Source organism: Acinonyx jubatus, chromosome D1 (assembly GCF_027475565.1).
Source record: "Acinonyx jubatus isolate Ajub_Pintada_27869175 chromosome D1, VMU_Ajub_asm_v1.0, whole genome shotgun sequence".
Taxonomy (NCBI): domain Eukaryota; kingdom Metazoa; phylum Chordata; class Mammalia; order Carnivora; family Felidae; genus Acinonyx; species Acinonyx jubatus.
In genome coordinates, this window is record NC_069390.1 from 6,085,581 (window position 1) to 6,098,770 (window position 13,190).

General features: G+C 55.6%; 1 protein-coding gene across 2 annotated transcripts; it reads right to left on the reverse strand.

Annotated features, from left to right (window-relative positions):
* Positions 1–1,821: 1,821 nt before the first annotated feature.
* PELI3 (pellino E3 ubiquitin protein ligase family member 3) lies at positions 1,822–10,877 on the reverse strand. 2 transcript variants are annotated; one of them, XM_027045881.2, is made up of 8 exons: positions 10,706–10,877; positions 9,394–9,546; positions 8,791–8,862; positions 6,290–6,419; positions 5,554–5,655; positions 4,566–4,760; positions 4,055–4,243; positions 1,822–2,771 (listed from the first exon to the last, which is right to left on the reverse strand). In XM_027045881.2, the coding sequence occupies exons 2-8, from the start codon at positions 9,543–9,545 to the stop codon at positions 2,202–2,204; spliced, it is 1,410 nt and encodes a 469-aa protein (XP_026901682.1). In that variant the 5' UTR covers position 9,546; positions 10,706–10,877; the 3' UTR covers positions 1,822–2,201. The 2 variants fall into 2 exon arrangements, with proteins under 2 accessions (XP_026901682.1, XP_026901683.1); XM_027045882.2 differs by lacking the exon at positions 8,791–8,862.
* Positions 10,878–13,190: the final 2,313 nt, after the last annotated feature.

The following is a 13,190-nucleotide window of genomic DNA, read 5'->3' on the forward strand; positions in this document are numbered from 1 at the left end:
CCATCCCCAGCCTTGGTTCTTCCCCATGGGAATGCAGAAGGGGTATGTAAGGAAGTAACATTAAGTACCTACTGTGTTACAGGTGCTCTCTATACAGTCACAACCATCTGGTGATGTAGTAACTGCTATTCCATTTAACAGGTGACTGAGGCTCCAAGAGCTGGGAAGGGGCAAAGCTGGGCCAAATTCAGGGCTGTATTACCCCCCACCACTACCTCTGAGTTCTCCCTGGGATGGTTCCATGCTCTTTGCTTGTCTCTTCTCCCAGAGACTAAGGTTCTCTGCTGGAATGGGACTGGAACATTCCCCTGACTGATTCCCAACAGGGTGAGAAGAAAGAACAACTGGGAAGAGCCGGATTCCTAGTGGGGTGTGTGTGTGTGTGTGTGTGTGTGTGTGTGTGTGTGTGTGTGTGTGTGTGTGACAGTACTCCCACATCCACCTGAGCATCCCATCTGGGCTCCCCCACTGTGGCAGTGTGATGCACTGAAGCTCATCACATCCCCTTTTCACCACCCCCCGGTGCCCTCTGTCCTCTCAAGAGCCCTACGTCTGATCTCTGTGGCCCCCACCAGCTGTGTGGCCCAGGGCAGATCCCTCCCCTTGGAATCTGTACTCCCTAAGGCTCTAACAGCTGTCTTCAACTGGGGATGATGCCCGGGTCAGGCCTGTACTTAGAGCCTCTTTTTCAGGTTTTTGGATCTCCAGAACTTCCACCTACCTGTCTCCCGAGGTTGCTGCCCCCAGGAATGGTCTGGAAGCAACCCCAGCAGCACACTGAGGCTGCCCTGGCTCTCAGGAAGAAGTGACACTTAGGATGAGTGGGGGTCCAGTTTAGACTTGGTCTTCATGGCAACCAAGGGCCACCAGGCCCCAGCCCAACATCCACACCCCTCATTCCTCATCCCTCCAGACCTGGCTCCTCTGTCACCAAGCACTTTTCCTGCCACACCTTTGCAATGCTGTTCCAGTTACCTGAGCGGCCCTCCCAACTTCTCCCACCCCTGTTCAAGGAAAGCAGCACAGTGTGATGGAGAGGAGGGCGGGCTAAGGCCAGGATTTGAATCTTTTCTAGCTGTATGACTTGGCACATGTGCCTTAATCTCAGAATCTTAGATAGAAATGGTAACACCTTCCTCCCTGGGTTGCTATGAGGATCAAATAGCAAAACCTCCTAGTTAATGCTCCATTAACAAAGTTATTATCAGCAGCAGCACAGCAAGGGGCATGGTGGGCACTTGGCAATACCAGCCCTTCTGTCAGCCAGCGCACTGTGAGAGTCCCCTCTCTTCCCCCTGCTCCTGACTGTCCACAAATGAGGTCCCAAAGCCTCCATCCGGCATCTTCCCCATCAGCACAGCCCCAACCTCTTGCTCCGGCCTCCTTTCTGCCCCCTGTTGCCACTGCCCCAGACACTCAACCGCTCGCTCAGTTCTCTGCTTCCTCCTACCTGAGCCTGTGCTCAGCCTCCCTCCTGCCCACAGCACACTCCCCTTCCTGTGGGGAGTTCCCACCCGAGCCCCCCTCACCCTCCCGCCTTCTAGTGAGACCTGCTCCACAGCCTTTGGCCATTCTCTGATCCTGGCACACAGGAAACTGTGCTGTCATTCAGTAATTTGGTCTGTCGTCCACTAGACTGTGAATTCCACCGGGCAGCGAACCAAGTCTGATTGTGTCTGTCCCCAGAGCCCACTTGGCATAGTGGTCCAGCCCACAGTGGGTATCAGCAGATGCCAGTCCCAGCCTGCTGCCCACCCATCACTCACGCAGGGGCTGGCGGCACTGCACTCATGCTGGACACGCGGGATTTGCGAGGGCAGCTGAGCAGCAAGGTTTATAGAGGAACCCAGGGCGGCAGCAGGGTGAGTATATCTGGAGCTGGGTCGGCAGGCTCGGGGCACAGCCAGCCTAAGCTGGGGGTCAGGGGCCCACGGCCCCTTCACTCCCCCAGGGACACAGTGTAGGCGGCATGATGTAGGAAAGCCCGGGACAGAGCTGGTGCTGAGGGCCCCATCATTATGACTGGGGTAGGGGTTTGGGGGACCAGAGATAAGAGGGAGGAGCACAGCCCATCCAACACGTCCATCCGGTGTGGCTATGTGCCAGCAGGTAGAGTCCCACATGCAGAGCTCCCTCTGGGCTGCAGAAGGTGGGGGACCTAGGTGGGCAGGTGGGCACGGCATCCAGGGCCCTGGAAGAGCCTAGTCCAGTGGCCCCTGGAAAATGAGGCGGACGCAGCCATGCTCGCCGGTGAGCCAGGCCCCACAAAAGGGGCAGGCAGCATGGAAAGCATGGGTGCCATGGGGCAGTGGTGTCTGGGCCCAGTAGCGGGCAGTCTTCTCAGAGCAGACATGGCCGCAGGGTGCAAAGGCATGGCTGGGTGGTCCAGGGTCCAGACAGAGGCCGGCCTCCTGGCCGAGCCATAGGGGGACATAGGGTCCCACGAGGCGACAGAGAGGACACTCGCGCTCCTGGGGGCCCCGCTCTCTCCTGCAGCCCCAGCCATGGTAGCCGTGGACGTGGCCACAACGGACGTAGACCCAGGGCTGCTGCTTGTCGGGTGCTGTGCGGCCACGGGCCGGACTGGGGAAGGCCAGGGTGCTGAGGCCCACGGGGCACTGGGGCCGTGCTGCGTTCGCTTCCTGCCGCTGGGCCTCTAGCTGCTTCAGCGTGGGTGCCCTCAGCAGCCCTGCTGGCGTGCGCCATAGCAGCGTGGCCCCACACAGGTCAATGAGGGAGCCGTCCTGCAGCACATTAGACTCGTTTTCCACCTGCCAGAGACAGCAGAAGGGCCTTACTGCTCAAGAGGCCCCCGAACTCCTGGCCATTGGGCAGCCGTCACCCCAGCCAAGCCACCTATCCATCCCACTGAACCTCCCTGGAGAGAACACCCTGGGCCAGTGGGGTGGGCTGGGGCAGAGGAGCCAGGAGGCCTGAGAACCCATGTGGGAGAGCAAGTCAGTGCTCCCAGGCATGCACTGTCCCTCACAGTGTGACATGGGCCTCGGTCACTTTATCTGTCAAATCAGGAGAGCTTGACCAAAACAAGGTTGTTCCCAGGGTCTCCCCTAAGGGCAGAAGTGGGAAAACCCTTCTATCTGAGAAACACTGGGGGGCTTAGCCCAAGGCAGCTGTCCCAGTGGCTGTGGTTAAAAGCAATGATTCTAGAACTAGCGTGCCTGGGTGTGATTCCTGGCTTCACTGTTTACTGACTTTGCATCCCCGGTCAAGTAACTCATCCTCTCTGTGTCTTAATTTCCTTATCCTCGAGATGGAGTCTGCGTCCCATTATCTCAAGTGGTTCCCATGAATCAATCAATGTAAACATCTGGAACAGTGCCTGGAACACAGTAGGTACTCAACAAGTGTGTGCCAGTGAAATATTCACACGCACCGATTTTAAAGATAATGTTTCTCCAAATCTCCCCGTAGAATTGGTACTCTGGAAAGAGAAGCCATGCTCTTCCCTGAGATTGTGCATCTGTTTGCTGGGTGTGCTCGAGCCCTGGAAGAGCTCGGAAAGGCCTATTTAAGGAGATTAGCCATGTGACCATGGGCAGGCCCCTGCCTCTCTCTAGGACTCTGTCCCAGCTCCTAATGTTAGTTCTCTGATCTGTGCCACGTGGAGCATTCACTGTCACCTCCGTGAGAACTACTCCAAGGGCCCTTTCCCGCTAGTAGAGGATAATAAAGCTAAATCCATCCGAACGTGAGAGACACGTTGCAAACTGCCAACACTTTCGGTATAAACTGCTCACACATGGGCCAAGTGTCATCCTCACAGGAGGCTGGGATGTTTTAAGCTGTCGGCATCCCTAAGGCCACTTTCTACTGCACAGTGCATTTATGTGTGCTCTATCGCGCCTCACCCCATAGACCTCCAGCAGTATGTGGGCTACATTTTGGAGCCACTGGTCTGGTCCTCTCTGTGGGGCAAGTGGGGCATGATCCCCAAATGGAACCTGTTGGAGCTCCCTTGTGTAGGAGGGCTGGAGATCAGGGGGAAGGGCCTGGGAAGGAGTCGGGGGCGGGGAGGATGGAGCAGGCCACCTACCAGCTTCCCTCGCTGCTGTGCCGAGCGGCTGTCCCTCAGAGTGTACACATTCCCACAGACTGATATCTCCCTCCAGACACCCGGGGCCGAGTCCTCAGAGAAGCCGCCTGCTGGGTGCATCACCAGGACCCCATTGGTGGTTAAGCCGTCCATCAGGCCGTCGGGGGTCCGCCACTTGGCTGCCCGCTCCTGGGACCACATGTGGGATCAGATCATATCCCCGAGTGGCCCCCAGCAGGCCGCGATCCCGGGATGCTGCCCCAATACCCTCGCAGTCAGAGGGAGCCCAGAGAGGACTGGAATGGGCGCTGCATGGCCGGGGGCATCACCTGAAGTCCTGGAGTCTCACTGTGCTCATGTTTTAAGTGACATTGCCACTGCCAGCATAGGTCACGGTTATGATGACTGCCCACTGGTCCATCACCCCAGGACACTGACCCTCCCCACCCTACTCCTCTGCTCACTCTCAGATAAAGTGCCGGTCCCTGCCTAGGCGGGGGGGCTCACTCACTCCAAGGAAGATGTTGCTGGAGGCATCAAAGCCAGCAGCATAGATGCGGGCAGTATAGGGCGGCCGGCGGTCACAGAGGATGCGGCAGGCATAGCGGGAGATGGTGCTCTGGGCAGAGGGGCCCTCGGCGGCCCCTCCTCCAGGCGATGTGTCCGTTACCACAAAGTCGATCATGTTCTCGGTGGAACGGCCGATCTGTGAGGAAGAGGAGGGCGAGCACAGGGATACTGTGCACGGCTCAATCCCACAGGCTTCCTACCCCAGGGTTCCGCCTGTGGGGTCACCAAACAACGAGGAGGGGGGAGTACCACCCCGACTCCCTAAGCACTCTGGGCTCTCAGCTGGGGTCTCCAAATCCAATGGCTAGGATCTGGGGCTTCTCTGTCTCCCCCACTCAGTAAAAATGAGTTTATTTTTTTTTAATTGACCAGTGAAAACGTGACAGCCACGGTCTGGGAGTGCTCAAACATTAGCAGCACATAGTGAATTTTTTAAATTTACTAGATACCGTGCTAAGCCCTTCATGTGCCATATCTCAGCTAATCTTCCCAATAATTCCATGGGGTGGGTATACTGTGGGCCCCACTGTACAGATGAGGAAACAGAGGCCCAGAGAGTCTAAGCGACTCGTGCCCAAAGTTACCCAGCTAGTAAGTGATGGAGCTGAGATCTGACCCAGGTAGTATGACTGTCGCACCTCACTCTGAACTCTTAAGCTGTATGGCCTCCCGTGGCCTGGGAGTCTGGTCTTGAGTTTTAAATTTTGATACAGCCACTGATTTGCTGTGTGACTCCAGGAAGTCAAAGGCCTCATAGGACATCCTGCTTCCTCATCTGAAGAGTAGTTGATTACACTGAGTTCCCCCCCCCCAAAACACCCTCACCACGGCCTTCAGTCCTCCGGGGTCACCCTGGAATGCCTGCAGTGCTGGATGTTGAAGCCCGGTGGCTCCGTGGCCAAGAGGCTTACAGAGGGGCCTGAGCATACCTGGAACATGTCTGTGTCACTGTCATGTGTGTATTCAACTATGACCGAGTGGCTCCGGGACAGTGTGTACGAGATGCTGTGCTGGCCACGGTTACTCAGTGCCTGGTGGGGAAAAAGGAGAAGTCACTTCCCAGGGCATGTGGCCAAGAGAAGTGCGAGCCTCTGAGCCACAAGTTGGAACCCAACGCCCACTGGCCAATCCCAGGGAAGGGGCAGTCCTACCCTCGCAGAGGATGTCCTGTGCGACTGGCACTATACTCAGGTTGCCTTATCTGATCCCTACAGCCACCCCAAGAGGGAGGCCTGGTTATTATTCCCATCTTATGGCTGAGGGAACCGCAGCTCAGGGAGAGAAGAAACTGGCCAAAAGTCACACAGATGGAAACAGGAGAGCTTGTATCTTAACCCAAATCCTCTGAAGCCAAAGGCTTTCCTTTGCCATTGCTGTGTGACTGTCACATCCCTTCTCTGAGCCTTGGCTGCCTCTAAATGATGCTGATCATTTCCATTCAATGGCTGGGATCTGGTCATCAAAGAAACATTCTGCAAACTGTAAAGTGCGGTACACTGCAGGGGATCCCCTCTCGGCACCACTTCCCTGGTAGCCCCAGAAGACACAGAGGGCTCCCCTGCTCCAGCAGGCCTGTGGGCAGGCAGCACTGGGAAGGCTGAGGACCTGGGATCTGGGCAGGGAGCACAGGACTTTTGTCCAGGTCTACTGGGACAGGCTGCTTGCCTTGGAGACGAGCGGTGTCGAGATGTGGTGCATGACGTCTGGCTTCACTCCGTTGGCATGGGGCCGGCGGCTCAGTGCCAGGCGGCTTCTCCGGCGGCCCTTGTCCCCACTTGCCAGACACCCATTGTAGCTGTGGATGTGGAGGGTTAAAAAGAAGGAATTGAAGGGAGAGAGAGAGAGAAAAAAAAAAAGAAAGTGAGCCCTTGAGAGGTTTGGAAGAACTGCTAACTTCTGGGCAGATTCTACAGTAACAAACACACACTAGAAGCATCTGAGACTAGAAGACCCTCCCTACTATATGAAATCAGTGCCTTTGGGAAGTAGGGTGAGGGGCAGAGTAGCTACAAAAGACTTTGCATTCAATTAACCAGTGCTTCCTGGATGCCTGAGCCATGTGTGGCCAGATGCTGGGCGGTGGGGTGGCATCGGGGGCACACCGCAGGTCAGTTCTGTGTCCTCAGTGGCAGGGGAGTGGGGGTCCTGAGCTTTTCAAGGAACCTGAGTACCAACCGTGCCATAGGCCCAGAGGCAGGAGAAGGGAATTCTGGCCTCAGATCAGGTTTCTAGAAGAGGAAGCTGGGCTTTGAAGAACTAGAAAGGATTCACCTCTATAGCAAGCTGTCACTTGTTACACCACAAGTATGACTGGAAACCAGAATGAAAGAAAAAACAGAGGGGCACCTGGGTGGCTCAGTTGGTTAAGCATCTGACTCTTGGTTTCAGCTCAGGTCATGATCTCACTGTTCATGAGTTCGAGCCCTGTGTTGGGCTCTGTGCTGACAGTGCAGGGCCTGCTTGGGATTCTCTCTCTCTCTCTCTCTCTCTCTCTCTCTCTATCTCTCTTTCTCCTTTTCTCTCTGCCCCTCCCCTGCTCATGCTCTCTGTATATATCTCTCAAAATAAATAAACCAACTTTAAGAAAAGAAGGAAGGAAGGAAGGAAGGAAGGAAGGAAGGAAGGAAGGAAGGAAGGAAGAAAGAAAGAAAAGACAGACCCACAATGCCACCACCTCCATATATCCATAACATGTCAAATTTCTACCTTCCTTCCAGCTCTTATCCAGAGGGGGTGATTGTGGAAGGCAAAGATGGGGTGAGTCACAGTCTTGGTCACTGCCATGTACTGGAGCCTCCCGTGTTCCCGGTGCTTCACGTTATTAATTACCTAATGGAATCTGTGCAATGTCCTGCCAGGCAAGTACCTTTCTTCCCATTTTACAAATGAGAAAAATTGAGGCTCAGGGAGGTAAAATGACCTGCCTGAGGTCCCAGGCTAGTAAGTGAAAAAGTCAGAGATTTGAACTTGGGTCGTCTGACTCCGGCCTTTCTTGCAGAGGCCCTTCCCGAGGGAAGGCTCACCCCAAGCAAAGGTCATGAGACTGGCAGGGTTTGGTGAGATCAGGGAGTGGCGATTTGGGTGATAAACTGCAGTAGAGGAAGATGAAGCTGCTGGAAGGGCCCTGAACACCAAGCTTAAGAGCCTGGACTTTTTTCTGGAAGACTAGGGAGCCATGGAAGGATTTAGAGCAGGCCGTCCTAGGATGAAGAGCTGCCAAATACAGATAAGGCCCACTTAAATCAGAGTCTTCTCATGAGCTCGTTAAACTACAGATTTCCTGGCTCTACCCATGGAGATTCTGATTCTGTAGGTTTCGGACAGGCCTGTCAATGAGTATTTTCAATGTGCTCTCCGAGTGGCTCTATAACCAGTGTGGGGCTTCACTGCTCTACAGAGAACAAACAGCTGTCAAGAGGGCCTATACCCTTAGGTCTGCACTCTCCCCCCATCAGTGGCCTCACCCTCAACTGGAAAGCCTGCCCTTCCTTTGGGACACCAAGCAGCTGCTCCTATCATGCAAGCATCCCTGAGAGGGGGATCACTTTTGCCCTTGTAAAATCTTCCCACCTATGGGGTGTGGGCCAGTTCAGGACATGGGCTTGAGGCTCAGGTGGGCCTCGCTTAAATTCTGGCTCTTCCACTTATCACATGACCTCTGTAAAATGGTGCTAATTAATCAGGACCTACCTCACAGGTTCATTGCGAGAACTAAATGACATCAAGCATTTAAAAAATGTCCGGCACAGAGTGTGACAGATCTACAGCAGGCCCTTGATAAACGTTAACTATGATTATTAGGGGAAAAGCACATGGCGTGTACATGTATAACAGCCCCTATTATTTCTAAGTAATCATAATGACAGCATAGCTTCTCAAATATTTTCTTCGGGGCAGATGGCAGAGAGAGAGGCCAAAAGGTGTGGATGGAGGAGGCAGAAGAGGGATTTGTGCCTGGGGGTGGAGTTAAGCGGGTGGTGCAGGGATCCCGGTCAGGCAGAGACCAGGAAGGGATGAAGTTTACCCACGGACCACCAACTCACATCGCTTCCTCTCTCCTGGCCTCGGTTCTCATCTGTAGCGTGAGGGTCAGCTGTGGCTTAGTGAATGTGCACTAGACCTGGAGTAAGAAAGACCTGGGTCCGAATCCCAGCCCTGCCACTTACCAGCTGTGTGCCCTTGGACCAGTCACTTCCCCTCTCTGAGCCTCGGTTTCCTCACCTCCTTCCTCACAGCATCTTTGTGAAGATTGAAATGAAATAATGTCCATGAAAGGGCTTGGCACAAGCCTGCCTCCCAGAACACTTGATATGTGCCAGGCACCGTTCTACGTGCTTTACAGAAATCACCTCATTCATTCCTCCAAAAACCCTCTGAGGTATTATTATCATCCCTATTTGTAAGGTGGGAAAATGGAGGCACAGGGAAGTTAAGCTACTTGCAGAGGCAGGATTTGAACCAAGTATTTTTGCTGGAGAACCAAAGTTCTTCACCCCAGACTACATATGCTAGGTGCTTTATGAAAGGCAGATGGTGCTACTTTATTTCTGATCAGAAACTTAGGTGGGCAGTCGGAGTTTTCTCAGTAATTTATTAAAAATGGGAAGATAAAATAAAAGGAATTGAGGTGGATTTGGTCAACTCTCTCAGTTGGGGAGGTGAGGAGGGACAAACAGCAGAAGGTCATATGTGGGGAGAGCTGGGGCCCTTGATCTGGTTGCCCTGGGGGATGCCTGGTGCCCTGCCCCACCTGGGCCAGGGTCGCTCACCCCAGGACGATGAGTTCGCCATACTTGATGGGCTCCTCGCCTGGCTGCGCATCTTCACCAGGAGAAGAGAGGACACAAGAGTCCTGGCTCCCTGGGTGCCCGAGGTCTGAGGTTCGGGGAGACCCCACTTCAGGGTTTCCTTCTAGCACCATTCTGGGCAGAGTGGGAGAGGAGAAAAAGAATTTTGCAACCTCTCATCCCAACCCCTTCAATGCCAGCTCAGGCCTGCTGCCAGGACCACCTAGGCAAAGGCCAGAGTGACCTTTCACCACCTCTGTTGCTATGGCAACCACTCCACCTCTGTCTCCTTTAAACTGCCCCGGGGTTGCTGGGATACCAGGGAAGGGAAATGGGTGGGATGGAAACAAGAGGAAAGGGCCCCACAATCAGAGGGTCGGGATATCTGGTAGGGCCAGAGGGGTAGACCAACTTGGGGTGGCCAGAGGCTTCTTTTTGGCTAGGACCCCAGAGTCTGGGATGTGCTTGGAAGAGAGACACCTCAAGAGTTAGAGGGCCCTTATTCCTCATCTTAGACTCAGTTCCTGGGTTTGGCTCTTGGCTCCGGGGCGTCAGAGTAACCCTTCCGTTGGGCTCTTGGAATCTATCTATCTTAATCATTTAGTCCCTTGCAGGTCTAGGCCTCTGTCTGTCTTTTTCCTCAATGACTCTCTGTCCTCCCGGGGCTGTCCTTTTCGCCCGTCTCTCTTCCCACCCTCCTCCTCATGTCATCCTGTCTGGCCACCTTCTCCTCCCCATCCATCTGCCTCAGTCTCCCCATCTTGGCTTCGCCGGGCGGGCGGGCCTCTGGACCCCTCCCGGGTGCGCGCCCCCTCCCTCCCTCAGGTGTCTGTCTGCAGTCCCAGGGCCGCCCGGGTCTCTGGAGGCCTGTGGGGGCGGCGCTCCCCCCTCCGGCTGGGGCTGCAGCAGAGCCAGTCTCCGCAGGAAGCCTGTTTGGAAAACATCCCCGCGCAGGAGGGACTGCGCCGGGGCAGGCCCGCGCCCCGAGCCCCGAGCCCCGCGCCCCGCGCCCGGGGCAGGCACAATTACGGCCCAGCGCATACGCAGATACACACCCGGCGGCCCCTCGCCACAAACACGCGCGCGCACGCACACAGTCCCGCACACCCCGAACCCCGCGGGCAGTGCCCGGACGGGCGCAGAGCCCACTCGGGACCCGCGAGCGCGCAAACAACCCCCTGCGCCAGCCCTCGGACCCACTCCCCCTGCCACCCTCAGACACGCAAACACGCCCCCCGCGCCCGCCGGGGCCCGCCCGGCGCAGCCCCCGCCCCCTCCGCCCCGGCGGTCTCACCTGGCCGCGCTCCCGGCCCCACTCGGCGCCGCTCCCTCCGCGCCTCGCCCCTGCTCGGCCCCGGGGCCGCTGCGGCGGGATGGGCCCGGCCCGCGGCGGCTCCGCGCTGCCTCGTCACGGGGACACCCGGGGCCGGGGGAGGGGGCGAGCGCGAAGCTCCACACTCCGCCCCTTGTCCCGATGCCCCGCCCCCTTAAAGCCCCGCCCCACCTGAAGCTCCGCCTCTTGCGGCGAAGCTTAGCCCTAGTCAACAGAGCTCCGCCCCTTCGTGGGAGACCACGCCCCTCCATAGCCCCGCCCCCAGGCCCTGGGAAGCTCCGCCCACACTCCGTCTCAGGAACTCCCTAGCGCATCTTCACTGGTTCGGGGACTCCCCGGTATCTGTGAGACCCATCCCCCAGTTCAGGCTCCCTCAGACCCCGCCCTCATTTCTGGGGACTTCCGGGTTCTCCTAGCGACACGGGCGCCCCCTCCCCCACCGCAAGCCGGAGCCTTTGTACTGCGCGGGAGGCGCCTTTCCCCATCTTGGGCCGGGACTATCCACCTGCTCCCCCACCCCCACGCCCGTCACCCCGAGACCCGTCTTCCCACCTGGTAGCTGCAGAATTAGAAGCGGGGGCGGGAAGGAGAGAAGGAAAATACTAGAGAGTCGGAGGAGGGGGTGTACGTTAGCAGGGAGGCTGAGGGAAAATGCTACAATTGACTAGATTCGAAGACCTTGTCTTTAGCTTCGCTCCTCCACTCTCGCTGGGTTGCCTCTAGGCCCCGGGGTGTCCGGGAACACTTCCCTCCTTCCAGCTAGCACGCACATCATACCCAAGAAGCCACAAGGGGGGCTTTGGGTTGGGTGCAGTTCCTTCTGGGCCTGGGCTTGCAAGAGATTTGTCAATCTATGCCAGGTATTATACTCTGTGCTTTGAGCAAGATAAGCCCTTTAATTTCTAGGAGGCAGGCACGATAATCACCCATTTTACAGATGACGAAACAGTTGTGCAAACCTAACTTGGTCATGGTTATCTTGCTAGAAAGGAGCCAAGAGTAGGTCTCAGCTGTGTGACTCCAAAATCTGGACTCCTAACTTCTATTCTATACCCTGTTGTTATGATGAGAAATGGCAGGATGGGACTCAGAGGTGCAGAGCAGGAGAGACCCAGAGATGCATCAGATAAGAACCCTACGGCACATTATTTCTCAGTATGTTTGGAACCATAACCAAGAGCTGGGGGAAGACCAGAGGGTAGCCCTTAACCTGAGTCTTTGGTGCATTTATTGAAGAAATCAAGGAAGGCTGTACAGAGGAGGTGGTCTTTGGCCCCAGTCATGAAGGAGATGTGAAAATTTGCCCACACATTCCTGAGAGAGAGCATCCTTCCTGTTCTCCCCTCATCTTGTTGCTTGTGATGCTCCCTGTCTCCTGGACTCCCCCTGGGCCCCACCACATCCACACACCCCACTAACTCCCCCACCTAAAAATAGTCCATGATACCAACTGCTTTGCCAACTGTTTGGGGGCCTTAGCAGCCAGATGAAACATGAAGGCAGCCAGCAGCTCGTCCTTTAGGGACAAAGGCACTCATTAATCAAAGAGAGGCTCCCTGAGAGGCCACCACAGAGGAGGCTGGACTGCTGGGCTGTCAGCAGCAAATCATGCAAATCCTGCACCACAGGAGAGCTCCCTTCCTTGAATGCCTGCAATATGTCCACCTCCATGCCAGGTAGGCAAGCCACTGTGGGACACAGGGACACTGGGACAGTCTCACTCCCCTTTGCATTCCCAGCTTCCAGCACATTGCCTGCCAGAGCAGGCTCTCAATGAACACATGCTCAATAACCACCAGAATCCCCAGGTCACAGATGGGGAAACTGAAGCTCAGGGGATGGGGGAAGAGATACTTGCCCCAGGTCACACAGCCAGACAACTACATAGCTGAGGATTGATCAGAGCCCCAGCGCTACCATCTGACACCAGACTGCAGGGAGGAAGGGCTGAGAGAGATTGCAGAGTACTGCAGGATGCAGAGATTTCTCCTGTGGTTTAGTGTGCTGGCACCGGAGCTGCATGATGAGCATGGCCAGACCACAAGGGGCCTCCCAAAGCCGGGGAGGGCCTGGCCCCAGCATTGTCTAGGTGGGGAAGAGGAAGGGAGCGTTGGGACACCGCCAACAGACACAAGTGCCCAGCTTCCAGCCTTGACTTCTGGCTCTGGCTCTGTCTCAAAAACTCCAGCTTCTCAATCTCTCTAGATCTCATCTTCCTTATTTATAAAATGGGAACAATAATAGCACTTACCTATGGTGGGATAAAAATTTGCAGTACTCTTCTGAAATCAATCCCTCCTTTCTCTTCAATCTACATCTTGACCCTATTGGGGGAAAAAAAGTAACAGAGGAACAAGATACAATCTTTATTTCTTCAATTCTTGGGTTCAGGTGTCTGAAGACAAGGGACTAGCGTAAGCAGTTTGGAAGAATATTTGTGTATCTA

Excerpts from the sequence above, each read along its gene's own strand:
- PELI3 (XM_027045881.2), bottom strand. The coding sequence starts at position 9,545 with ATGGTGCTAGAAGGAAACCCTGAAGTGGGGTCTCCCCGAACCTCAGAC. Across the intron at positions 5,656-6,289 it reads CGACACCGCTCGTCTCCAAG|GCACTGAGTAACCGTGGCCA; the intron begins GCAAGCAGCCTG and ends TTTCCCCACCAG. Across the intron at positions 4,244-4,565 it reads CCAGCAACATCTTCCTTGGA|GAGCGGGCAGCCAAGTGGCG; the intron begins GTGAGTGAGCCC and ends ATGTGGTCCCAG.